The sequence below is a fragment of the Callionymus lyra genome, chromosome 16 (assembly GCF_982586985.1).
Source record: "Callionymus lyra chromosome 16, fCalLyr1.hap1.1, whole genome shotgun sequence".
NCBI classification, from domain to species: domain Eukaryota; kingdom Metazoa; phylum Chordata; class Actinopteri; order Syngnathiformes; family Callionymidae; genus Callionymus; species Callionymus lyra.
The window spans coordinates 18566875-18590021 of NC_141833.1; the positions used below are offsets into that span (position 1 = coordinate 18566875).

At 41.7% G+C, this 23147-nt stretch overlaps 4 protein-coding genes across 9 annotated transcripts; 2 read left to right on the forward strand and 2 right to left on the reverse strand.

Annotated features, from left to right (window-relative positions):
* Positions 1-144: 144 nt before the first annotated feature.
* On the reverse strand, positions 145-12838 carry cc2d1b (coiled-coil and C2 domain containing 1B). 5 transcript variants are annotated; one of them, XM_087810874.1, is made up of 26 exons: positions 12757-12838; positions 11767-11876; positions 10760-10916; positions 10585-10691; positions 8618-8764; positions 8375-8515; positions 8013-8313; positions 7833-7951; positions 7001-7079; positions 6825-6890; positions 6600-6754; positions 5846-5918; positions 5650-5780; positions 4386-4500; positions 4155-4327; positions 3919-4044; positions 3786-3844; positions 3617-3733; positions 3472-3545; positions 3345-3403; positions 3225-3276; positions 3064-3163; positions 2864-2954; positions 1722-1838; positions 1618-1649; positions 145-967 (listed from the first exon to the last, which is right to left on the reverse strand). In XM_087810874.1, the coding sequence occupies exons 2-25, from the start codon at positions 11827-11829 to the stop codon at positions 1638-1640; spliced, it is 2634 nt and encodes an 877-aa protein (XP_087667000.1). In that variant the 5' UTR covers positions 11830-11876; positions 12757-12838; the 3' UTR covers positions 145-967; positions 1618-1637. The 5 variants fall into 5 exon arrangements, with proteins under 5 accessions (XP_087667000.1, XP_087666999.1, XP_087666998.1 ...); XM_087810873.1 differs by having other exon boundaries at positions 8375-8518; XM_087810872.1 differs by having other exon boundaries at positions 8603-8764.
* Positions 12839-12927: 89 nt separating this feature from the next.
* On the reverse strand, positions 12928-16479 carry LOC148064063 (uridylate-specific endoribonuclease C-like). Its single transcript, XM_087810875.1, has 7 exons — positions 16432-16479; positions 15740-15839; positions 15560-15671; positions 15381-15502; positions 14221-14333; positions 13996-14146; positions 12928-13709 (listed from the first exon to the last, which is right to left on the reverse strand). Exons 1-7 carry the CDS (start codon positions 16440-16442, stop codon positions 13449-13451), a joined length of 870 nt encoding a protein of 289 aa, XP_087667001.1. The 5' UTR covers positions 16443-16479; the 3' UTR covers positions 12928-13448.
* Positions 16480-17262: 783 nt separating this feature from the next.
* On the forward strand, positions 17263-21159 carry pak1ip1 (PAK1 interacting protein 1). Its single transcript, XM_087810876.1, has 10 exons — positions 17263-17539; positions 17601-17763; positions 18716-18836; positions 18928-19002; positions 19060-19112; positions 19171-19316; positions 19389-19486; positions 19545-19644; positions 20401-20527; positions 20613-21159. Exons 1-10 carry the CDS (start codon positions 17462-17464, stop codon positions 20747-20749), a joined length of 1098 nt encoding a protein of 365 aa, XP_087667002.1. The 5' UTR covers positions 17263-17461; the 3' UTR covers positions 20750-21159.
* Positions 21160-21269: 110 nt separating this feature from the next.
* Positions 21270-23144, forward strand: LOC148064065 (transmembrane protein 14C-like). 2 transcript variants are annotated; one of them, XM_087810905.1, is made up of 5 exons: positions 21270-21336; positions 21414-21494; positions 21576-21677; positions 21747-21834; positions 22995-23144. In XM_087810905.1, exons 2-5 carry the CDS (start codon positions 21425-21427, stop codon positions 23062-23064), a joined length of 330 nt encoding a protein of 109 aa, XP_087667031.1. In that variant the 5' UTR covers positions 21270-21336; positions 21414-21424; the 3' UTR covers positions 23065-23144. The 2 variants fall into 2 exon arrangements, with proteins under 2 accessions (XP_087667031.1, XP_087667032.1); XM_087810906.1 differs by having other exon boundaries at positions 21292-21336; positions 21411-21494.
* Positions 23145-23147: the final 3 nt, after the last annotated feature.

The following is a 23147-nucleotide window of genomic DNA, read 5'->3' on the forward strand; positions in this document are numbered from 1 at the left end:
TTGTTTTGTATTTTATTAAAATAAACATTACCAAACACATTGTTCAAAAGCTTTTCAATAACTTATTCATTAATTTAAATGTAGTTCATTGAACATTCTTATTTTACGTGTAGATTAATAAAAATAAAAAAAACCTCCAGCAGGTTCATTTAAAAAGTTGTTTATTGATAATCTTGTAACATTTGTGAACAGGCAGGTGAAAGAATCGAGTCGTAAGTTGAAATAAACACCAAGAATATGAACTTAAAAAGACCACAGAAGGAGAAAAAAAGACGCCCCGGAAACTCAAGTTTGAGGTAAAACTGTTTTGGCTCATTCTCAAGGGCAAAATATTAAAGTAAGTGTTTGTCAATTTGATATTAAATAAGATAAGATAAGATTTTACAACCAAGAATGATTGGATTAAATCAAGTTATTAAAACGGATGCATAGTTTTTGTAAATTAATCTGTAGCATTAGCAACAAGCTAGCTGTCATGCTAGCCTCTCTTTCACACTTACTTTTGTCATCATTGATAAATATTTTTGATTTCTGACAGTAAAAACGTGTATAAAGTTGTTTTGTGGTTAATCTGTGTTTAAAGAACATAGTTGAGTGTATTTAGTGACAGAAGCTAAGATAAGCTAAGCTAACTAGCGCCCCTTGTTTACCTTAACCGTAAATGAAAATGTACTGTAAAACAACACACTTTACAACAGCTAAAGAGTGTCATGAATACGTGTTAAGAATATTCCTTTGACAAGGTAAGCTGTCGGCAAACAACCCAGCAGTGTATTCCGTTTTTATTATTAAAGCTACTTCCAGCAGCAGGTTGAAATGAGCAGGATTTCCACAGCAACAGGGATTAGCTTTGGTATTAGTGCACGTCTGACGCTCAGACAACTTCACAACAACGTGTGACGCACAACCTTCCGATCCCGTGTGTAGTCGACGCAGCCGTGAACAGTCGTCCGTCCTTCATCTTCTCCTGTGAATGAAGGAAAAACGATGACAAAACGTCACAACAATTGTGCTGTGTCTAAAATCGCATACTTCTCTTAGTGCACTAGAAGTTAGTATGCATCAGGATAGTGTACGTACTAACTAGGAACTAATTCTCCACAGATAGTACGTCTAAATTCAAACACTGCTGCTACACACTAACAGGAAATGACACGACAGCTTCTTCTTCTACTTCTATTTAACGATCGTTTCAACCAGCTGTAGGAACACTAGCGACACCTGCTGGCAGCACATTTTGCAAGTTTGGAAAAAGAAATAAAGAAAAAATATGAGAATCGAAATATTGGCGAGATATTTAAGCTGGTATCAGCAGTGAAGACGTGTTTATCCTCCTACTGCTGCTGAAAATACACCTGTAAGTATATTAATATATACGCATTTATATATGACGTAACTTCTGTTTAAAACGTCACTAAGATGGCGGCTGTTTAGTGTAGAAAGTGTCCATCGATCCATACTCAGTTTTGTGGGCGTTTTAGTGACAATTTAGTGTGCATGGCACACTCAATTTTGCATACTATAAATTGAGACGGACTTATGCACTAAAAATACTAACTTTGAGTACGCTAGTATGCGATTTGAGACACAGCCCTGAAGTCAATATCTGATCGATACCTTTTCATCGTCGTTGTAGATTAACCTGCGACCTGGACCGACACAAATGAGCGTCAAGATGTGGGGGAAAAAAGTTTGGAGCTTGAGCTGAACCTGATCCGTACCTGATCGATGATCAACCAGCGCCTGGTGCTGCTCTGCATGTCCTGACCGCTCAGAGGCTGACGCAGGCGGATCTTCACCTCCACCAGGCCTCCTGTACGTCTGCGCCCGTCCATCACCTGACGCACCAGGACACGTTCAGATGATGACAGTGCAACACTTAACGATATGATACGTATCACGATACAGGGGTAACGATATGATATATTGCAATATCGTAGTACTCTGATGATACTACAAATATAGTATTGTATGAGTACTTGACTCTGGTGTTGTAGTATTTACAGACCACATGACTCTTGACGAAGTCGTAACTTCTTTCATTTGTTTTTAAACCAAAATATGTCCAAACAACAGCGTTAAAACGGTATCCTCTCGTCCTCAGTCTTCGCAGGATTTCATTTTTTACCCTCTAGATTTGTAGGATTTAATGAAAGTTTAATTGCAATGCCAATGAACAAATATAGTGAACATTATAAATAAATATAATATAAAATATAAATTGTTTTTTCCAATTAGACACAGCACTACAGCAATTGTTCGTAAAAAATAAAAATAAAATAAGAACAAGAACAAAGAGAAAGAAAGAACAAGATGATACAATCGAAGTCTAAAGATAAAGAACATAGATCAGATAAAGATAAGATTATTATATTACTATAGAAGATTATTATGACATTACTATAGAAAATTATTGAAAATATTAATAATAAAAGAACAATAAAATATAATATTACTTAAAACCCCCACTCCCCTCAAAAAAGTACATCAGTGCGTATATAATATAATCTTTTTTATTGTTACCTGTTAAATATTGATACGGTATTACGAGAAAGATATTGGTTTATTCAAGTGAATCAATATTTTCTTACACCCCTAGTCATTTTAAGTTAATTTTAAATTGGCCTCTGTTGAAGTACCCGATTGCTAATAGTACCAGCCGCAGTGGTCAGTACCAACTGGAGAGGTCCATATGAGGAACAACAGAACAGATCACGAGTCCTTGAGCTTAAATTCAAAGGACCACAAGGAATGTATCTGGTCATAATGTGAAGTCTCATCAAGTCGTTAAAAAGGATAAAATCATCTTTGTAACAGTTAATATTTCAGCAGTGACTCCCGATCATCATCTTAACCGACTGACCTCCACGATCTCCCTGATCTCGCTCTCGCTGTCCAGCTTGTCCAGCTTCACCAGCGCCGTCCCGAGAGGCTTGTCGCTCCGCAGGAAACCACTGAAGCGCACACACACAAAACGACGCACAACCGTGAGACGCTTCGTTTCGTATCATCACGAGTCAACAAGAACAGTCGAAGAAGGTGCATCAAGAAAAGCGTCGTCACCCTTTGTGCAGCAGCTCCAGCTTGATGCCCTTCGACGACACGACCCGCCTGAAGCCGCGGTGGTTCCGGTTGATGGAGAGAGTGAAGCTCTGGTTGTATTCTAGGAATTGAGGGATGAGTTTCGTCTCTTAAAAAAACGCCCCCGAACACAAAGGGCTCACCTGGAGAGTTGGTGTTCTTGACGACCGCCGTCTTGTGTTTCTGCGGCTGATCCTGGACCGCAAGAGTGACCGGGTCGTCAAGAAGCGAAACAAGAGATTGAAACAAGCGAGGGGTCTCACCGAGCTCGGGAAGGGGAAGTCGAACTTGACGTAGGCGTAGAGCTCGCCGGACTGGAGCCCTGTGGGGGGCACACCGGGGGGCGCGTTACCGATTGTTAGCAAACCGACGTGGATGATGTTTGTTTACCACTGGGAGCAGGAAGATTCATCCCCTTCACGATCTCAACGATCATGTCGGTGCTGCTCAACTCCGGGAAGATCCTGCCAGAAGAACCACAAGAAATAGTCTCGCCTACATTTTCTATGGCAGTATATCAAGACCTTCCACCCACCTGACGGTGCGGAAGGACTTCTCCTCGAAGTGGTGTTTAGGAGGAGGCAGGCCCTTCGCCTGGGACAGCTTCAGCACCTCCAGACTCTTCTTGCAGCCTTCGGCCATCTTCTCGAACCTGCAACTCGCAGGTCAGTGAAAAGACTTGAGGACGTGTCGAGAAGTTTTACCTGGTGGTCTCTGCCACGTCGCCCAGGTGCGTGAACTGCTTCGAGTGAGTCAAACATTTCTGAAGGGAATCAAGGACTGAAGTTCAAACACGTGGCAAGAAAAAAAAGAAGAAGAACGTGACGAAGGATTCACCTCGTACTGCTCCTTCAACATCTCCGCCAACGTGACGTAGACCTGCTCGGCCTTCTCCGACATCTGGACGTCGTTGTGGTGGACCATGATGAACTCCTCGTCTTCGTCTCCAGGGGGCGACGGTAGCTGTGAGACAACCATAGGGTCAGACATCCTTGCCCAACTGTGAATAACCCACGACAACCCCAGCAAGTCCCGGGTCTGCCCCGGGGCTTCCTCCCGAGCAAACATCTCACCACCGTGATGTCCACAGCTGTGCCGCTGCGTGCCGCCTGGATCAGCGGGTCCAGACCTTTGGCGGTGCGCAGGAGGGTCTTGGCCTGCTCGATGTTGTTCTTCTGCTTGGCCTGCAGTGCGGCCTTCGTGAACTGCTTCTTCCTGCTTTCCAGCAACTCCACCAGCTGCTCCGCTGCAGGAGAGAATCAGTTGGATGATGGAATAAACTGACTCGTTTTCGTCGGACCTACATGCCAGTGACGGTCCTTCTTTCGTAGACGAGTTGTTGGGGGACGCCAACGAGGACTTCCTTTGTCTGTGACTCGCAGCCGGAACCTCCAACATGGGCTTCTTGGGTTCTTTGGACTACGACAGAAATGTTTTGATGGTTCAGCACTAATTTACAAAAAACAGAATCATCACTAGAAGTGCGTATTGGAAAGAATCTGGCGAAAACAATCGAGGGTCAACAATAAAATGTATAGTGATACTGTAGTATCAAGTATATATTTGTAGTATTGCCGAGTACTTGACTCTGGTGTTGAATTTACAGACCACATGACTCTTGACGAAGTCGTAACTGCTTTCATTTTTTTTCAAACCAAAATATGTCCAAACATCAGCTTTAAAAGCTGCTGGAGTCACTGTATCCTCTCGTCCTCAGTCGTAACTGCTTTCATTTGTTTTCACCCAAAATATGTCCAAACATCAGCTTTAAAAGCTGCTGGAGTCACTGTATCCTCTCGTTCTCAGTTGTAACTGCTCTCATTTGTTTTCAACCAAAATATGTCCAAACATCAGCTTTAAAAGCCGCTGGAGTCACTGTATCCTCTCGTTCTCAGTTGTAACTGCTTTCATTTTTTTTCAAACCAAAATATGTCCAAACATCAGCTTTAAGAGCTGCTGGAGTCACTGTATCCTCTCGTCCTCAGTCGTAACTGCTTTCATTTGTTTTCAAACCAAAATATGTCCAAACATCAGCTTTAAAAGATGCTGGAGTCACTGTATCCTCTCGTTCTCAGTTGTAACTGCTCTCATTTGTTTTCAACCAAAATATGTCCAAACATCAGCTTTAAAAGCTGCTGGAGTCACTGTATCCTCTCGTTCTCAGTTGTAACTGCTCTCATTTGTTTTCAAACCAAAATATGTCCAAACATCAGCTTTAAAAGCTGCTGGAGTCACTGTATCCTCTCGTTCTCAGTTGTAACTGCTTTAATTTGTTTTCAAACCAAAATATGTCCAAACATCAGCTTTAAATCTGCTGGAGTCACTGTATCCTCTCGTCCTCAGTTGTAACTGCTTTCATTTGTTTTGAAACCAAAATATGTCCAAAAATCAGCTTTAAACGCGGCTGGAGTCGACTGTATCCTCTCGTCCTCAGTCATCACTTGGGATTTCATTATTCCTATAGCTATGGAGGACGTAATGACTGCTGCCATCTAGAGCAGCGATACAAATAAATATCGTGATGTATCGCTGTGTCGTTATTTTCTCACTCCCCTAATCCTCACCCACCTCTTCCTCATCATCATCATCGTCGTCGTTGGCTACGTTCTCCGTGGACACAAGTTTATCTGCAGCCTGAAGAGCAGCCACGACTCTATCCTCGTCTCCTGTCGACTTGTGTCCCGGGATGGGAGGAAAACCTGTCGGATCCAAGAGAGGGTGATTGACAGCTGCAGTACAGATGAATGGACAGATAAACACTAACCTGGAGGGACGGGGAGCTCGTCGTAGTTCACAGGCTTTCCTTTTTTGTGAGATCTGATGGCCGACTGGTATTGCTGCAGGACAGGAGAGGAAGTTAGAAAACCTGATTGACACGTTCCTGATCTTCTCCATTATGATCCCAATTTAAAAGAAGTCAACGCCGGAAAACATGTTTGCCTTGGACGGTAATATATTCTAAAGGTACTGGATTTTTTAAATAATCTACAACACATACTAATCTTGGCATTTAAACGTCACCCTTGTCGATAGATAGAACTTTATTGATCCATTGGGAAACATTTTTTTGGAAATTTTAAATTCCCCATTTGGTGTTTAGGTCAAACTAAATCTTCCACACAATATCTCCTTCATATACTTGTTGAGTGTTGTACATGGGGCATCATATAATAAAATGCATACAATAATTAAAATTAGGTTAGGTTAGGTAGAACTTTATTGATCCTTCAGGAGGTCTACTTCGGGAAATTGTTTTTTTCCAATTAGCCACAGCAATACAGCAATTATTCATAAAAAATAAATAAAAATACAATAAGAACAAGAACAAAGAGAAATAAAGAGAAAGAACAATAACAGAAAAATAAATAAATAAATAAGAAACAATGATAAGAAAAACACAAGAAGTTGATTAGAAAATATACATTTCAAACATTAGAATTACGGAGAAGCAACAGTATTTTAATTCAACCCATTTTAAATCTAGATTGAAATATAACTTTAATTTTTTTTAAAACTACCTCTGCGATGCGATCATACATCCTGGCTTTCCTGGCGTCTCCTTTCGCTTTAGCCTGCGCCGATGTTTCCGCGTATTTGTCTCGTCTCTGCTCCAGAGCTTCCAGGGCGTTCTGAGGAGCAGCAGGAGCAGCAGGAGCAGCAGGAGCAGCAGGAGCTGAAGGTAGAAAAGACGTCTTAAGAGTTCTCCTGATGGATCCTACGAGGTGAACCGAGGTGTGCTGTACCTGCAGGTGCAGGAGCTGGCCTGGAGGCTTGTGGCCTCGGCTCCGAAGAAGAGTCTTTGACAGCAGCTGTGGCGTTTGAAAAACGTCATTTTTTTACTCTTTCTTCACTCGCTGGTTTCCACAACCAAAGGGTTCGAACCATAACATCTCCAGTAAAAGGTCTGAAACCGACTCACCTGCTGCCGGAGCGGGAGGAATTGTACTCGGGTCCACGTCCTCTCCTTTCTCCAAGGCTTCCAACGTAGAATCAAACCACTGAAGCACAAATTTAACAAAAAATGTTAATACACAATTTCGTTGGTTTACATCAGGACAGTCCATAGTCGAGTCCGGGCGAGGGGTGTGTACTGGCAAGAATGTGGCGATAGGATATGGATTACAATACAGGGACAACAACAACTTGATATATTGCGATAATACAGGAGCAAATATATATTTGTAGTATTGTCGAGTACTTGACTCTGGTGTTTCAGAATTTACAGACCACATGACTCTTGATGAAGTCGTAACTACTTTCATTTGTTTTCAAACCAAAATATGTCCAAACATCAGCTTTAAAAGCAGCTCGGGTCACTGTATCCTCTCGTCCTCAGTCATCTCCAGTTTCATTGATCCTTAAGCGTTCTCTTTTGTTCTTTCTCTTTATTTCTCTTTGTTCTTGTTCTTATTTTTATTAATAATTGCAGTATTGCTGTGTCTAATTGGAAAAAAACAATTTCTATAAAAATCAATAAAGTTCTACCTAACCTAACCTAGCTGCAGGGGACGTAATGACTGCTGCCATCTAGTGGCCGAGAGGTTAATTGCAACACAAAAATGAGCAAATGTTGTGAATATTTTGATAGTTGTTAGAACATTTATTTTTATATTTATTTTAAACAACTTATTAAAATATAAGCATATTGATACATTAATGGGAAAAGACAACATTGTGATATTTAAGTTCATCAATATTTTCTTACACCCCTAATCCAGAGGCAGTTTTCAGCCCTCCATGTTTCCACTCACTTTACTGGTTCTTAGGTGAAGCTTGGCTTGTTCCACGTCGCCGTCTCTCTTGGCTCTCAGAGCGGCCATCTTGTACTCCTTCTGCCGCTCAAGAAGCATCGCCTTCGTCGCCTCTTTAGCTGTCGACACAAACACCATTTTTAACAAGTCCGTGAAGAGAACGTTCGAGATCACACTGACCTCCGGTGTTCCCCGAGGGTTCTGCTCCTCCTCTGGCTCCCTCTACTGGAGACGGCAGGCTGCTCAGACTGGGCGTCGTGGCCGTGGAAGAATCCTCGCCGCTCGGGGAGATGATCTCCGGTACCGGCGTCGTCGTCTCCTGCTGCCCAGACGGAGCCGCCGAGGGCACGGCGGGGGCCGGTCTGTGAGGAGCCGGGGTGTGACTTGTAGGATTGGAGGCCCCGGTGGCGACGGGCGGAGGTATGTCCGCCTCGTTCACCGGCTTTCCTTTCTTGGCCGAAACCAGCATCGTCTCCAGTTTCTGCAGCGGTGGACGAAGTCAACGAGTGAAGCAGTCGATGAGGACGTGACGATCAACCAACCTTCAAGCCGCGATCATATCGTCTGACTTTCGACGACTCCCCCGCGGATTTGGCGTTTTCTATCGCGGTCCTATACAAGCCGATCCTCTCCTGCAGGGTCTGCTGTAGACCAGTGGGTGCAGGTCCCGAGGGGGGTCCGGTCTGCTGCGAGAGGAACACGACTCAAGATCAAAACCATCTCTAAGCTAATATACACGTATACAAGATATAATTCAAGAGTTGACGGACGGTTTTGAGCGACACCTGAGTCGTGGGTGAAGGGAGTTTGGAGGCAGTTACAGGTTCAGCAGCGACTGAGGACGTCGGCGAAGGTGCAACGTCGTCCTCGTCATCCGACGCGCCCACGGTTTCCTCCTCGTCGCTTCCACAGACCATTTCCTGCAGCTCCGCCTGAAACCACACAAGATCGCGAAGTGTGTTAGACTCTTAGTAACAAGTACTGGAAAGAATCTGTTGATACGATTCGCATTACAATACAGGGGCAACAATACGATATATAGGCGCTATATAAATAGAGATTATTATTATTATTATTATTATTATATAGTAAGGTAAGGTAAGGTAAGGTAAACCTTTATTGATCCCTCAGGAGGTCTCCTTCGGGAAATTGATTTTTTCCAATAGCCAATACATACAACAATTTTTTATAAAAAATAAATCAAAATAAAATAAGAAGAAGAACATAAAGAGAAAGAACAAGATGATACAATCTAAGTCTAAAGATAAAGATAAAGAAAATAGATCAAAGAAAAACAACAAAGACAAAGGATACAAAGACTAACATAGAAAAGAACATCCAGATACTTTCACTCCACTCCTGCCCCCGAACTCAGAATTGTACAATTTAATAGCCCGAGGAATGAATGAGTCCCTGAGTCTATTTGTTTTGCACCTGGGTAGGAGCATTCATGCTCTCATTCTGCTTCTCTGCTCACTGATGACAGTGTTCAGAGGATGACTGTCATCATCCATGATGGACAGTAGTTTGTTCAATGATCTCCTCTCAGCAACTGTCACCAGTGAGTCCAGCTTCAACCACAGAGCTCCTGATCAACCTGTCCAACCTGTTGACACTCCTCTTGGACACATTTCCACCCCAACACACCACAGCAAAGAACAGTGATACCGGAGTAACAAGGATATATTTGTAGTATTGTCGAGTACTTGACTCTGGTGTTGCAGAATTTACAGACCACATGACTCTTGATGAAGTCGCAACTACTTTCATTTGTATTTAAACCAAAATATGTCCAAAAATCCACTTTGAAAGCTGCCGGAGTCACTGTATCCTCTTGTCCTCAGTCGTAACTGCTTTCATTTGTTTTCAAACCAAAATATGTCCAAACATCAGCTTTAAAAGCTGCTGGAGTCACTGTATCCTCTCGTCCTCAGTCGTAACTGGTTTCATACCAAAATATGTCCAAACATCAGCTTTAAATGCTGCTGGAATCACTGTATCCTCTCGTCCTCAGTCGTAACTGCTTTAATTTGTTTTCAAACCAAAATATGTCCAAACATCATCTTTAAAAGCTGCTGGAATCACTGTATCCTCTCGTCCTCAGTCATCGCCAGGTTATCATAATTCTTTTATCTTAGGAGGACATAATGTCTGCTGCAAAAGTTAAAATAAAAATCCAATTTTATTTTATACACTATTGAATAATAAACCATTAAAAACATAGTTACAGTGCTCTTGAATGTTGAAAGAGTTTTGTGAAAAAAGATTATTTAAGTGATGAATTTCAACTCCACTTACAAAACCTTAATCCCTGATGACGCTTCAACTTGATTCAAAGATTACAGATTTAATTATAATCGTTTAGAAACGCTCATGAGCAGCTTGGATTTTAACAAACACAGACGAGGTTCAACTGCACATGCATCAAGAGTTACGCATGCTCTCAGTACAATAACTGCTGAACGATTGGTGCGTTTCAAAATATTCAAAATATGCTCAATTCTACACTTTAAAAAAATCCACAAAATGCAACTAAAAAGAGAAGGAGTACGAGAAGATAAAGTGATTTAGCGCCAGGGTAAGCAGACTGAAAGTTATTTACCGCTTCAATCAAACACAAACCAAATAATCAAGAGTAATATTGAATAACTGTCATTTATCTTCACCAGTGGCACATTTTTTAACAATTCCACGATCAGAAAATCAAAATAAACTTAATAAGCTATAATTTTTAGTAAGGGTTGGTACCCACCAGAAGATTCTCGTCACCTTCCACATCGTCGTCGTCTTCGTCATCCTCACCCACGTCTCTCATGCACCCGTCAACCAGCCGTGCAATGTCTTCCATGGGCAGAGGAGCTGCAACACCAACGTGGTTCATGAAACACCACGTACACGACGGTTCCAGTTCAGAAGAGGAATCTCACCTTTGCCTTTCGGTTTCCCTCTCCCTGCAGTGGGCGCTCTGTCGTTCCCGGTGAGGGCGGCGAGTTCCGCCTCCAGGTCCGGGTCGTCCAGGTTATCGTCTTCCATCCCCATCATCATCTGCTCCGGGTCCATGTCCATGTCCATGAACATCCCAAACTTGACAGCAAGACAGAAAGTCAGAACCCTTTGACAGATGATCACTTATTCCACTTACTGGCCGAGTTGGTGGTCGGCCACGTTCGCGTTTGTTTATAAAGTTCGTCTTACGACGGTGGTTGGACGTTAAATCCATGTAACATGCAACAGTTTATTTTCATGTCTTAACAAGAAGGATGTGTCTCGCCTGCAGTTGATTCAGAACTCTGCAGCCAGAATTCTGACCCGCTCTAGTAGAAGAACTCACATTTCTCCGATCCTTAAAACTCTTCACTGGCTTCCAGTTTCTTTCAGGATCAACTTTAAAATTCTGGTTCTTACTTTCAGATCTATTCATGGTCAGACCTTCCATCACTGATCTGATCCAGACTTACACCCCAGCTCGGGGTCTGAGGTCCGTGGATCAGAATCTACTGATGGTTCCTGAACACGGTTCAGGACCAGAGGAGAGAAATCCTTCCAGACTGTTGCTCCTAAGCTTTGGAACCATCTCTGTGTTTGATGATCTACTGACTCCTTCAAGAAACATCTTAAGACGTTTCTATTTGTTCAGGCTTTTCCTTGATTTTCTGGAACTCCTGTTGTGTTATCAGTTTTATCTTGATCTTTAAAATATATACTTTATTGAAGATTGTTTAAACGCTTTGTGACCCTGGTCTGGAAAAGCGCTATACAAATAAAAATTACTTACTTACTTAAGTCTCAGTTTTGAATATAATTATTATTATCAAGATGATAATATTGTCATTATATTATGAAGCTTATACTGTTGTAGAGTGTATTTCTTGCAGGAATCCTTCATCTTTAAACTCATCATCTGACACCGAGGAGTTTCTTCTTCAGTTCTCACCTGCTTGGCCGCATTGGAACCACCGCCCTTGGGTGGAGGAGGAGCTTTTTTCTTCCCGAACATGTCGACGGATCACAGCTCGGGGTCTGGAACTACGACAGTGCAGGATGCTGCAATAAACAGAATCATGTGAGAGGATGTCAGGTGCCTGGAGAAAAAACAACCAGCAACCAGCGTGAGGTGGTTTTCTTAAAAAAAAAAAAAAAAGTATTCTAAAAGTGTGTCATCACATCCTGTCACAAAGAAGGATCGACTCTCTTTCGCAACAAAGTTTCGTTTTTGTTGATCATTTAGCGAAAAAAGGTTTCCCTTCACTTCCGGGGTAATCGCAGCCGCAGACTTCTCGTACTCGATTGGTCGAGATGGATCACGTGACCACGCTCAGAAAACAAAACACCAGCAGCAGCAAAAAGATAATTTCTCTAATAACCTGCGAACTCTCGGTCATTTCCTGTATTTCCTGAAGAGTTATTAGTATTATTACGTTACATTTAACCCCTTGGAATGAAGCTCGGGTTGTGGTCGCTGTTTTTCCGTCTGCAATGATGAAGTTTGTCCCCTTTAAACTCGTAAATACAATGTTTGTGTCATCATGGCGATCATGTTGCGTGAAAGTTACATTTAATAATATTGTATATATTTTTATAAATATATACAAGAAAATATCAATAAATATAAATATATGTACAGATGTATACCTGTCGTCGATATTAGAAAGAGCGAAAAATGACGCATTGTTTACTCAATACTGGCAACGAGACTCTACCTTTTTTTAAACAACGAGTCACACATTTTGACTTGAATTAGTTTTGTAAGAATGTCTTAAAAGGTCGAAATCCTCGTTGTGCATGTTAGCAGCTCGGCTAACTGTTAGCATCGCGAGCTATTTTAAAATGTTTGCGTTCGCCATTTGCGCTTAAGTTTTCGATTAAAGTTCTCCTGGAGACTAGAACGTTTTCCCTCAAAAGTTGAAATAATGGTGGCGTTTACCTGCTCGATCATGCTCGTCTGCGGTCTGTTTTGACAGCGTCGCCGTGTGAACTGCGCATGCGCGCACAAGACCCGACTGACCACGTGCTTATGATTCCCTCAGCGTCGTCTCGCAGGTTGACTTTGATTAAAAAGTCACACGATCCTTTATTGTTATTGTTTAAAAGACAAATCCACAATTGTTACAAAATTAAAAAGATAGATAGAAGAAATTGTTTTCCCAATTAGAACAGACGATTATTCATAAAAGAAAAATATAAAGATAGAACAAGATGAAACTATCTAAGTCTAAAGATAAAGAACATAGCTCAAAGACAAATAACAAAGACAAAGGATACAAAGATTAACATAAAATAGAATGTCAAGATACTTTCGCTTCACTCATGTCCCCAAAACTCAGAATTAAACAATCTAACAGCCCGAGGAATGAATGAGTCCCTGAGTCTATTAGTGTTGCATTGTGGGAGAAGCATTCGTGCTCCATCTGCTTCTCTGTTCACTGATGACAGTGTTCAGAGGATGATGGACAGTAGTTTGTCCAGAGATCTCCTCTCAGCAAATGTCAAATGTCATCAGCAAAAGATGAACATTCCTTCATGCTAGCATCAGTACATTTAGGATGGAGTGATTATTGCTTTTTTTTTAAAGGAGACTATTGATGAAAAACGAGCTGCTCCTTCACCAACATGTCCTCACAGGTCTCTGTTGTCACTGCTGAGCAGTTTGGGGTAAGAGGTGCCGATGGATCGCCCGTGACGATAGACCACCAGCTCCAGCATGTACTCGTCCACCTTCGCTCTCACGGAGGTGGACTTGTCGGCGGACGCGAGGAAGACGACGGTGAAGACGGCCACCTCGAACTCCGGGCTGGTGCCGATGAAGGAGCCGCCGATGGGCTTCACCAGACCTTTCCAGCTGAACTGCAGGTTCAGGACGTGATCGTCTTCGTCCGGCTGCAGAGAACAGAGCGGGTGTGAAGATGGAACTGAAATAAACTCATCAACATCATTCTTTCTCTTCATATGTCATCCTTATCCTTGTCTGGAACCCTAAACCTTCCCTCTGATCGTCTTATTTCTGCCCTTTCTAGTTGCCCTCAGTAAACACAACTCTCTGCCAGTTCCACCCTCGCTGCACTCTCTTCTTCACCTCCTTCTCCTCTGAATGATAATACATCTCGAGAAAGGCGCTATATAAATAGAGATTATTATTATTATTATTATTATCAATCGATCTCACCGTTTCTTTGTGATCCCTCGCTTTGTAGCCTTTGTAGTCCACGTGCTGGTGCTTCTCCTGGAGGTAGAACTGGATCCAGTTGTGAAGCCCCATGACCTTGTGACCTTTGGTTTCTCCAACAAACACGTGTTCAAACCCACTGGAATCCTCCCTGGTGCAAACAGAACGAAAACACAAAAGTAAGTATCGTCAACGTCGACCGGTCCCTGTAGAGCCCGGACTCACCCTCCGCCTCGCTCTCGGTGGTACAGACGGAACCAGATGTTGTGAAGCTGGTCTCGAAATTCCCCTCGATCCGATGGCGACATTCCCTTCCTGGTCAGATACTGATGGGCGCACTGCGAAGAATTAAATGGAGAGGAGACTTTAATTTGTAAAAATGCACATGGAGGACAAAAGGTACATTTAGAATCAGAATTCTTTTGTCAAAGTGCAACATTGTTGGGACGATGTCGTGAGAACACAGCACCAACTATCACTCTTTAAATTAAAGAATAAAATAAAAGTACAAGAAGAGAATTGACAACAATCTGTGAAATAAAAATATACAAATATAGGTCGACTTTATGCAGAGGTTGGAGGTGGATGATGAGGTGCAGTTATGGGTCAGCAGGGTGAAGAGGAGGGGGCTCAGCACACATCCTTGGGAGGCCCCTGTGTTCAGTGTGATGCTCAGACTTGATGTGCTGCAGGACTAGCCACTCGAAGCACTTCATGTGGATGGAAGTGAGTGCGATCGGACGGTAGTCGTCATAGCTGGATCGGGGCGACTTCTTCGGGGACCGGGACGATGGTGGTGGCTTCGAGGCATGTTAGGACAACAGTTCGTCTCAGTGAGGAGTCGAAGATGTTGGTGACAACATCAAACACAAATTTGCCTTTTAGCTGGTTTGTTGACTTTAAACAACGGCCTGTATGCTAGCATTAGCATAACAGCGGTGTGGTCTGAAGATTGGGGAGGGGGATGAGCTTTGTAGGCACCTTTGTGTGTGTGGTGTAAACATTTTCCTTGTGTTGGGAAGTTGATGCGTTTGGGGAAATGCACCAATATTTAAACTTTTATTACACAGTCTTGGATCAAAGGGTTCAAACTAAACAACTCTAGGGGCCAAAGTCTTTCAGAACCCTTTGGTCGTGAGCTGAACAAAATCTTTTTTTACCAAACAGGATGTAATTCCCATCAAGTTCCTTTATTTCAACCTTAGTTTTACTGTTATTGGAAGTCAGTGTATTGTTTTTTTTTGACATCCTAAATCACCGTCCCTTATCTTATCTTAATCACGGGCCTCTTTATAGGTCACTATATCAACATGAACAGACATAGACTAGGAAAAATGACTTGGCGGGCCGTGAGTTTGTTGTGTCTTGGACTTTTTTAAATTTACCTTCATGACGTCCGTCTCCATCACTGCGCTCAGAAACAGCTGGTTCTCCTGCAGCTCCTCAGTGGTCACGGTCTCTGACACGCCGGTGGACGCCTCATAGTTGTCCAGCAGTTTGATGAAATCTTAAAAAAGTGTTAAAAGTTAGTGTCAAACATCACGGCCGAACGTCACGGACTCACGGCTGTACGTCTCAATGCTCCTCAGCTTGTCCTCGTCCACGTACGTGAAGAGCGGCCATCGGGCTCGGTCTCTGGCCTGGTTGCTGCCCTGAGCCACATACCCGGCCCGTCCCTGAAGACCAAGAGAGAGACAGTCACCGGCGTGTGATACGAGGCGTCGTAAAAACTCTCCCAACCGACCTGTGGCGAGATGATGTAATCCGTCCCCGGCTTCAGGCGGTTCGTGTCCAGACGCCAGAGATCGTTCAGCACGTCGGTGAGTTCCTGACTGGCTTGTTGACTGTGGAAGAGCAAACAAAACTGAGACAGAATCCTGGTTCAGATGGCTGAGGAGAGTCACTGGAAGTGACAGTTATTCTTAATAAGTTCATGACTAACTAGACTATCAGTATAAAAAAAACAGTTCAGTTTATTACATCTAAGTGTGAGAGAGAGAGAGACACATTAATAGTAACCTTCCACCGATAAAGTAAGTAAGTAATTTGTATTTATATAGCGCTTTTCCATACCAGGGTCACAAAGCGCTTAAACAATCAAAACAATACTTAATAAAATATATGGTTAAAGGTCAAGAGAACACCGAGACAAACACAGGAGTCTCAGAAAATTAAGGAATAAAAATGTACGAATAAAAGTCTTTCTTCTTTCTTGCATCAAACTAAATGTTTGTTGCAAAGTAATAAAACTAATGACTTCCAGACTCTTCTCTTCTCACAACAACAGGATGTTCACAACACAAAACAAAGCCTTGGGGGTTAGTATTGAGTTTCAACAACACAACAACATATATATATATATATTTTTGTGCTGAATACAAACATAAGTCCCAGTAAAGTTAGTTGTTAACATCTCATCTTGGACTTCATGCTCACCTTCTCGCCATGACGGAAGATCTCACTTCTTCTTTCTCCTTCACACAAGTGTACTGTTACTCGAGCTGTCTAGCCTGGTGTGTCAGTGACCAATAGCAGAGCAGATGGTCATCGGAGGGGCGGAGCCAACAGGTTAATAAAAACATAAATAAAATAAACTAATTTCCATCAATCTTCTTTATATAAATGTATATGACTTAACATGACGTACATTCAATTACAGATATGTGCGTATTATTTTCTTTTTAAAACTTTATTTAACTATAAGTCCCATTGAGATCCACAGATCTCTTTTTTTTAAAGAGTCCTGACTAATTTACACACGATTAAGTTTCACATTTCACATTAAACTAGGTAAAAATACTAAAAACAAGGTAAAAATTGTAAAATATAAGTTAAAAAACATTGAAACGTCGATCATTTCAATTCAAGGGTTTTTTTTTCTGAATAAAGTAAAACTCAGACAAAGTTACCAGACCTGAGATCTTAATTTCTATTGAGTTCAGGAGCAGTAAAATGATAAAAATGTTAATTTTATGTTGAAACGAAGTTTTCCCCTTTCAGGACGGGCTTGTACGTATGCGCAGTGTAGGTAAAATAATTAAAACAAAGTAAAAATTGTAAAATATTAGTTTAAAAAAATTGACACGTCATTTCAATTCAATTTTTTTATATTTCTGAATAATGTAAAACTCAGACAAACTTACCAGAATTGAAACCTTAATTTCTATTGAGTTCAGGAGCAGTAAAATGATAAAAATGTTAATTTTATTTTGAAACGAAGTTTTAAAACCCTTTGAGGACGGAGGTCGTGCGCATGCGCAGTGTCGCCACATGTTATTTTGGTTCAGGTAGGCTAACCATGCGTTAGTTTAGTAGATAAACTTCGTATTTTGTGTCGTTTAAAACATCTCGTTTGCATGGGAACTTGTTTCCTTGGTCACCCTGGTAACTGTTGACGAAGGGACGCGTCTGTGTTTTGTCTGAAACGCGTGTAAGTTAGCAGCGAGCTAAGTGCTAAGTTAGCCACATGGCGCCTGTGCTGGAGCTGATCGCAGGAAGTTACGAGCAGATCGTGTTCGGATACAAAGTGACCACTGAGGGAGAGGTGAGATGAACCCGCCACTGTGTTCAGGAAGTGTTCAACTTCCATCCCAACTGTCCCGCAGGAGTGGACGGTCAAGCAGGACTTCAGCCATCATGCTCACACCGCGTCCATCTCGGCTGTGGCCGCCAGTGAGAGGTTCGTTGTGACCGGCAGCAAAGACGAGAGGATCCAGCTGTACGACATGAAGAAGAAGACAGAACATGGAGCTCTGTTGCATCACGATGGTGAGGGTCTTTTTTAAAACACTTTCTCTCGTTGTCTCACCCCCTCTCAGTGAACCCATGTGAAATATCAACCAGTTACATGCGCTATATAACCACTAGAGGGTTCTGTTTCCATTCAAACACCTCCTAATCCCATGACGGCAAAACCCTTCCAGTAGTTGTTAGACACATGTTTATTCTTGTAGACCCAGTCACTGTAGTATTACTCACGAGTCAACGTAGTAGTACGCCGCAAGTCACCGTAGTATTATTCCTGTGAGTCACTATAGTATTACTCCTCAAGTCATCTTAGTATTACTCCTCAAGTCATCTTAGTATTACTCCTCAAGTCATCTTAGTATTACACCCCATGTCACCTTAGTATTACTCCTCAAGTCACTGTAGTATTACTCTATGAGTCACTGTAGTATTACTCCCCAAGTCACCTTAGTATTACTCCCCAAGTCCCCAAGTCACTCCAGTATTACTCCCTAAATCACCTTAGTATTACTTACCAATTCACCCTAGTATTACTCCCCAAGTCACTGTAGTTTTGCTCCCCAAGTCACCGTAGTATTACTCCCCAAGTCACCTTAGTATTACTCCCCAAGTCACCTTAGTATTACTCCCCAAGTCACCATAGTATAACTCCCCACATCACCGTAGTATAACTCCCCACGTCACTGTAGTATAACTCCCCATGTCACCTTAGTATTACTCCCCAAGTCACCTTAGTATTACTCCCCACGTCACCATAGTATTACTCCCCACGTCAACATAGTATTACTCCCCACGTCACCGTAGTATTACTCCCCACATCACCGTAGTATTACTGTAATGTAATATAATTCTGTCATCATGTTTAGTGGAAGTTTAACTACATAAACAAAATAAAAAATGGCTGTGAATATTTTCATGTTAATTGTAAATAAATTAAATAAATATTTTATTTTATACACACTTTGTTGTTCAGGCAGCATCACCTGCCTGGAGTTCTTTGGCTCCGGTCATCTCCTGAGTGGAGGTGAAGATGGACTGATCTGTGTGTGGGGCACCAAGAAGTGGGAATGTCTCAAGACCATCAAAGCTCACCAGTGAGTGACGACACACACACACTAACACACACACACACACACTCTCCTGTCAACGAGTCAGTTTTAATCCTCCACTTCCTGTTTGTCTCAGGGGTCACGTGACGTCTCTGTCCGTCCATCCCTCTGGAAAACTGGCGTTGTCGGTCGGCGCTGACAAGACTCTCAGGTAAACCTTCACACCTGGAACCGTTAAAGTGAAACTGACGCTTGGTTCTCCTCCCAGAACGTGGAACCTCATCACTGGCAGGTCCGCCTTCATCAAGAACATCAAGCACAGTAGGTTCCGACTCACGACTCCCGACGTTCCTCGGTGTGAAGAACTTCTCCTCCACAGCTGCAGAGATGGTCAGGTGGTCTCCGGACGGCGACAAATACGCCGTCGTCCACCAGGAGGCGGTCGACGTGTACGACCTGGCGACGGCCTCGGTGACGGCGACGATCACGAACCCCAAGAGGGTCTCATGTGTGAAGTTCCTGAGCGTGAGTGTGGTCGGCGTGTGACCCTGCCTGACGCTTCCGAGACTTCTTTGACGAACCTTCTCGTGATTCCAGGACAACATCCTGGCGATCGCCGGCGACGACGAGACGCTGAGACTCTGCGACGTCGCGACGGCGACGCTTCTGTGCGAGTTCAAGGCTCACAGCACCAGGTGAGGTCGTGCGACCTTTGACCTCTGGAGGTGGAGAACTTGAACGTGTTCCCCGCAGGGTCAAGAGTGTCGACTGCATCCACATGGACGACTACTGCGTCATCGTGACGGCGTCGAACGACGGCTTCTTGAAACTGTGGAAGATGCAGCTGAAGGAGGTTCGTTCAGCGCTTGAGTGACGCATGTTTAAATATACATTAATCAGTAAATAATTATTGTCATTGTTTCTTAGTGTTTTTTCAGGTTGATGAAAAAACACTTTATTGTCCAATATAAATGTTTTTTTTATTGAAGTATTTCGTGTGAAATATTTGGATATTTAGTTTAAGTTTTTAATTTACAACAAAACAATTGTGAGATTAGTTTTTTATGGTGAACTATTTTTATTTTATTTTTTTGTTCTCCCCTTTTTTAATCATGTGTTTAAAATTAATTAATATATATATTTTTAAGTTATTCTTTTCTTAATAAAGTTGTTTTCTGTTTGATATTTTTTTAAAGTTTATTATTAAAAATAAATTTTCTTTTCACATTAAACAATTTTCTTTTGTATTTCTTAATTTTTCTTTTTTTAGTGTGGAGGTTTTAATTATTTTAGAGTCCCTTCAAGTTCTTTTTTAAAAACTAAACAATTTATATTATTTTATTTTATACCATAAACAATTTATTTCTATTCATTCATCAATTGTAAAGTTGACTTTTGTCTTTACTTTATTTATACAAAATTAAAATCTTTGTTTATTTTTCCATGATTGTCAGTAAGATAATTTTCCAAGTGTTTTGAGTCATTGAATTAAAAATAAAACTTTACACTGAAGGTCTTTAAACGCATCACAGCTCAAGATTTGCTCAAATGAAGTTCGGCCTCTTCCTGTCGCACTGACCCGATAACAAAGTTCTTCTTCTTCCGTCAGGAGCTGGAATCTCCGACGCTCCTCCTGGAAGTGAACACGACGGCCAGACTGACGTGTCTCGCCGTCTGGAAGCCTTCGTCGGCGCCGCAGGTGGCGGAGCAGTCGGAGGAAGCCACGACTTCACGAGGTACATTCTTCACCTGCACCTCCATGATGATGATGATGACAGTAGCTCCCCTTCTTCATCATCGTCTTCCTCCCTGTCCGCACAGAACTGGTGGCGCAGCTGTCGAAGCTGAAGAGGAAAGTGAGGATCTGCACCGAGGAGGTCATCATGGTGGACGAGAGCAAACGCAAGAGGAGGAGGAAACGTACCAAAAAGAAAAAGGAAGAAAATAAAACTGCCTGATTCGTCTTAAATCTGGTCTCCTGTCCGTTTACGCTCTCAGTGTGAAATTATTTTCTTTTTAACTGGTTTCTAAACATTTACTCAATTGTGTTTTGTTTCTAATTTGTTTTTGGTTTTCTTATTGAAATATTTGACCCAGTTTTCTATCAAGTTATTAAATCATTAGATTCACGTGTTTCTATATGAGGAACTCTCTGACTATTTTTGCATCTCATGGACTCGTAGTAAAATATAAAACTGAAGTAGTACATGAAGTATTTTTGTTTAATAATTATTCATCATTACTTCAACTGTATTATATAATTTTTACTTGTCCTTTTTCAGTGTTTTAACAAGTCAAAATAAATGTATGAAATGCTGAAATAAAGCTGATTTATATTGAGAACATTTTAATAAATTAATAAACAAAGTTAACTTAGTTAAACGTCTTTTCGCGATCATTTTTCTTGAACCTTTTTTATTATTATTTTGGAGAGTTCCTGCGTTTATCTTCATATCCGTCATATTTTATTTTGGAATTCTAACACCGGAAGTGGTAAAAATCAAAGGCGCAACTTCCGTACGTTTCAAAGAAAAAGCAAACTTTGGTAAGATTTAAAACTCGAAGTTTTATATTTTCATGTATTTTATTTGCACCTATAAAAAGTGTGTGTGACGTCAGCAGACGTTCCCGCCATGGACTTGCTGGGGTTCGGTTACGCTGCTCTGGTGACTGTGGGAGGAATCATCGGTTACCTGAAGGCAGGTAAGAACAACACCTTGTCAACCTGAGAGATGAATTATTCATGTGATCACTTATGTTGATCTTGATCTTTGTGGTCCACAGGCAGCGTCACGTCTCTCCTCGCCGGACTGTCGTTCGGGTCTCTGGCCGCGGCTGGAGCTCTGCTGACCTCTCGAGATCCTGACAACGTCTGGTTGTCCCTCGGTGAGTCCGGGTCTGTCCGACCTCCTCCTGCGAGATGTTCGTGAGTGACATGTGTCTGTGGAGCTGCAGGAACATCTGGGAGTCTGACGCTGGTGATGGGACTGAGGTTCATCAACTCCTGGAAGTTCATGCCGGCGGGTTTAATGACCCTCGCGAGGTAACTTTAGTTTTATTTATATATATATTAAAGTACTAGCCGTGTGTATACATGTATATATTTTCATACTGTAGTAACAAGTATATATTTGTAGTATTGTTGAGTACTTGACTCTGGTGTTACAGAATTTAAAGACCACATGACTCTTGATGAAGTCGTAACTGCTTTCATTTGTTTTCAAACCAAAATATGTCCAAACATCAGCTTTAAAAGCTGCTGGAGTCACTGTATCCTCTCGTCCTCAGTCGTAACTGCTTTCATTTGTTTTCAAACCAAAATATGTCCAAACATCAGCTTTAAAAGCTGCTGGAGTCACTGTATCCTCTTGTCCTCAGTCGTAACTGCTTTCATTTGTTTTCAAACCAAAATATGTCCAAACATCAGCTTTAAAAGCTGCTGGAGTCACTGTATCCTCTTGTCCTCAGTCGTAACTGCTTTCCTTGGTTTAGAAACCAAAATATGTCCAAACATCAGCTTTAAAAGCTGCAGGAGTCACTGTATCCTCTCGTCCTCAGTCATTGCTGAGATCTCATTGTTCCTTGAGGAAGTTTAATTGCAACACAAAACTGCACACAAATCAAATTATTTTATACTGACTTTATTGAAATATAAACCAAAACTATGATAAAATAAATGTATAATTATTTTAAAGATTTAAAAAAATATGTGTGACGGTGCTGTTGAATATTGATGCAATATTAAGGTATATATATATATATATATATATATATATATATATTTCGATGACATCAAGGCAATAAAAAAAAAAAAATCTTTCTTATCATTATCTTATTTATTGAAGATGAAAATACAATATACTGTAATATACAATATAAATATATGAAACATTGTGTAGATCAATCATTTTCAAATGGCATCTCTACTGTATTAACAAAAGCTTAGGCAATAAGAATGTAATAAAACTCTATTTCCAACTTCATATAAAACTTATCTCCAACCGTACTTCTTGACCAGGAAGTAGTATTGCCTTGACAGGAAGTTGTTTCGCAGTAAAGTCTATTACTCAAAATCCCAAGTTCTTACGCAAACTGTCGACGCCGTCTTTGTTTAGTTACAACACTTCTTCTCTTTAACTGCTCTCTACAGCCCCCTTCTGGAGACTGTTTGTCACTAAACCCGGTCCTGTGTTCTCTCCTCAGTGGACTGATGGTCGTCAGGATCGTCGCCGGAGTTTTGATTCCGATCATCAAGAGGCCACACAGAGGTTAAAGGCTGTGTTTCTAACTGTTGTTTGTCCATGAATCTCTATGAGAGACATAATGTGTTCAAATACAAACTCTGTTTCGGACCCG

Excerpts from the sequence above, each read along its gene's own strand:
- LOC148064065 (XM_087810905.1), top strand. The coding sequence starts at position 21,425 with ATGGACTTGCTGGGGTTCGGTTACGCTGCTCTGGTGACTGTGGGAGGA. Across the intron at positions 21,678-21,746 it reads CAACGTCTGGTTGTCCCTCG|GAACATCTGGGAGTCTGACG; the intron begins GTGAGTCCGGGT and ends GTGGAGCTGCAG. Across the intron at positions 21,835-22,994 it reads GGTTTAATGACCCTCGCGAG|TGGACTGATGGTCGTCAGGA; the intron begins GTAACTTTAGTT and ends TTCTCTCCTCAG.
- LOC148064063 (XM_087810875.1), bottom strand. Across the intron at positions 15,672-15,739 it reads ATTACATCATCTCGCCACAG|GGACGGGCCGGGTATGTGGC; the intron begins GTCGGTTGGGAG and ends CTTGGTCTTCAG. Across the intron at positions 14,147-14,220 it reads CACCGAGAGCGAGGCGGAGG|GGAGGATTCCAGTGGGTTTG; the intron begins GTGAGTCCGGGC and ends TGTTTGCACCAG.
- cc2d1b (XM_087810869.1), bottom strand. The coding sequence starts at position 11,829 with ATGTTCGGGAAGAAAAAAGCTCCTCCTCCACCCAAGGGCGGTGGTTCC. Across the intron at positions 10,917-11,766 it reads GTTCCAATGCGGCCAAGCAG|TTTGGGATGTTCATGGACAT; the intron begins GTGAGAACTGAA and ends CTTGCTGTCAAG. Across the intron at positions 3,404-3,471 it reads GAATCTTCCTGCTCCCAGTG|GGCTCCAGTCCGGCGAGCTC; the intron begins GTAAACAAACAT and ends TGCCCCCCACAG.
- pak1ip1 (XM_087810876.1), top strand. The coding sequence starts at position 17,462 with ATGGCGCCTGTGCTGGAGCTGATCGCAGGAAGTTACGAGCAGATCGTG. Across the intron at positions 19,003-19,059 it reads GGCGCTGACAAGACTCTCAG|AACGTGGAACCTCATCACTG; the intron begins GTAAACCTTCAC and ends TTCTCCTCCCAG. Across the intron at positions 19,487-19,544 it reads TTCAAGGCTCACAGCACCAG|GGTCAAGAGTGTCGACTGCA; the intron begins GTGAGGTCGTGC and ends TGTTCCCCGCAG.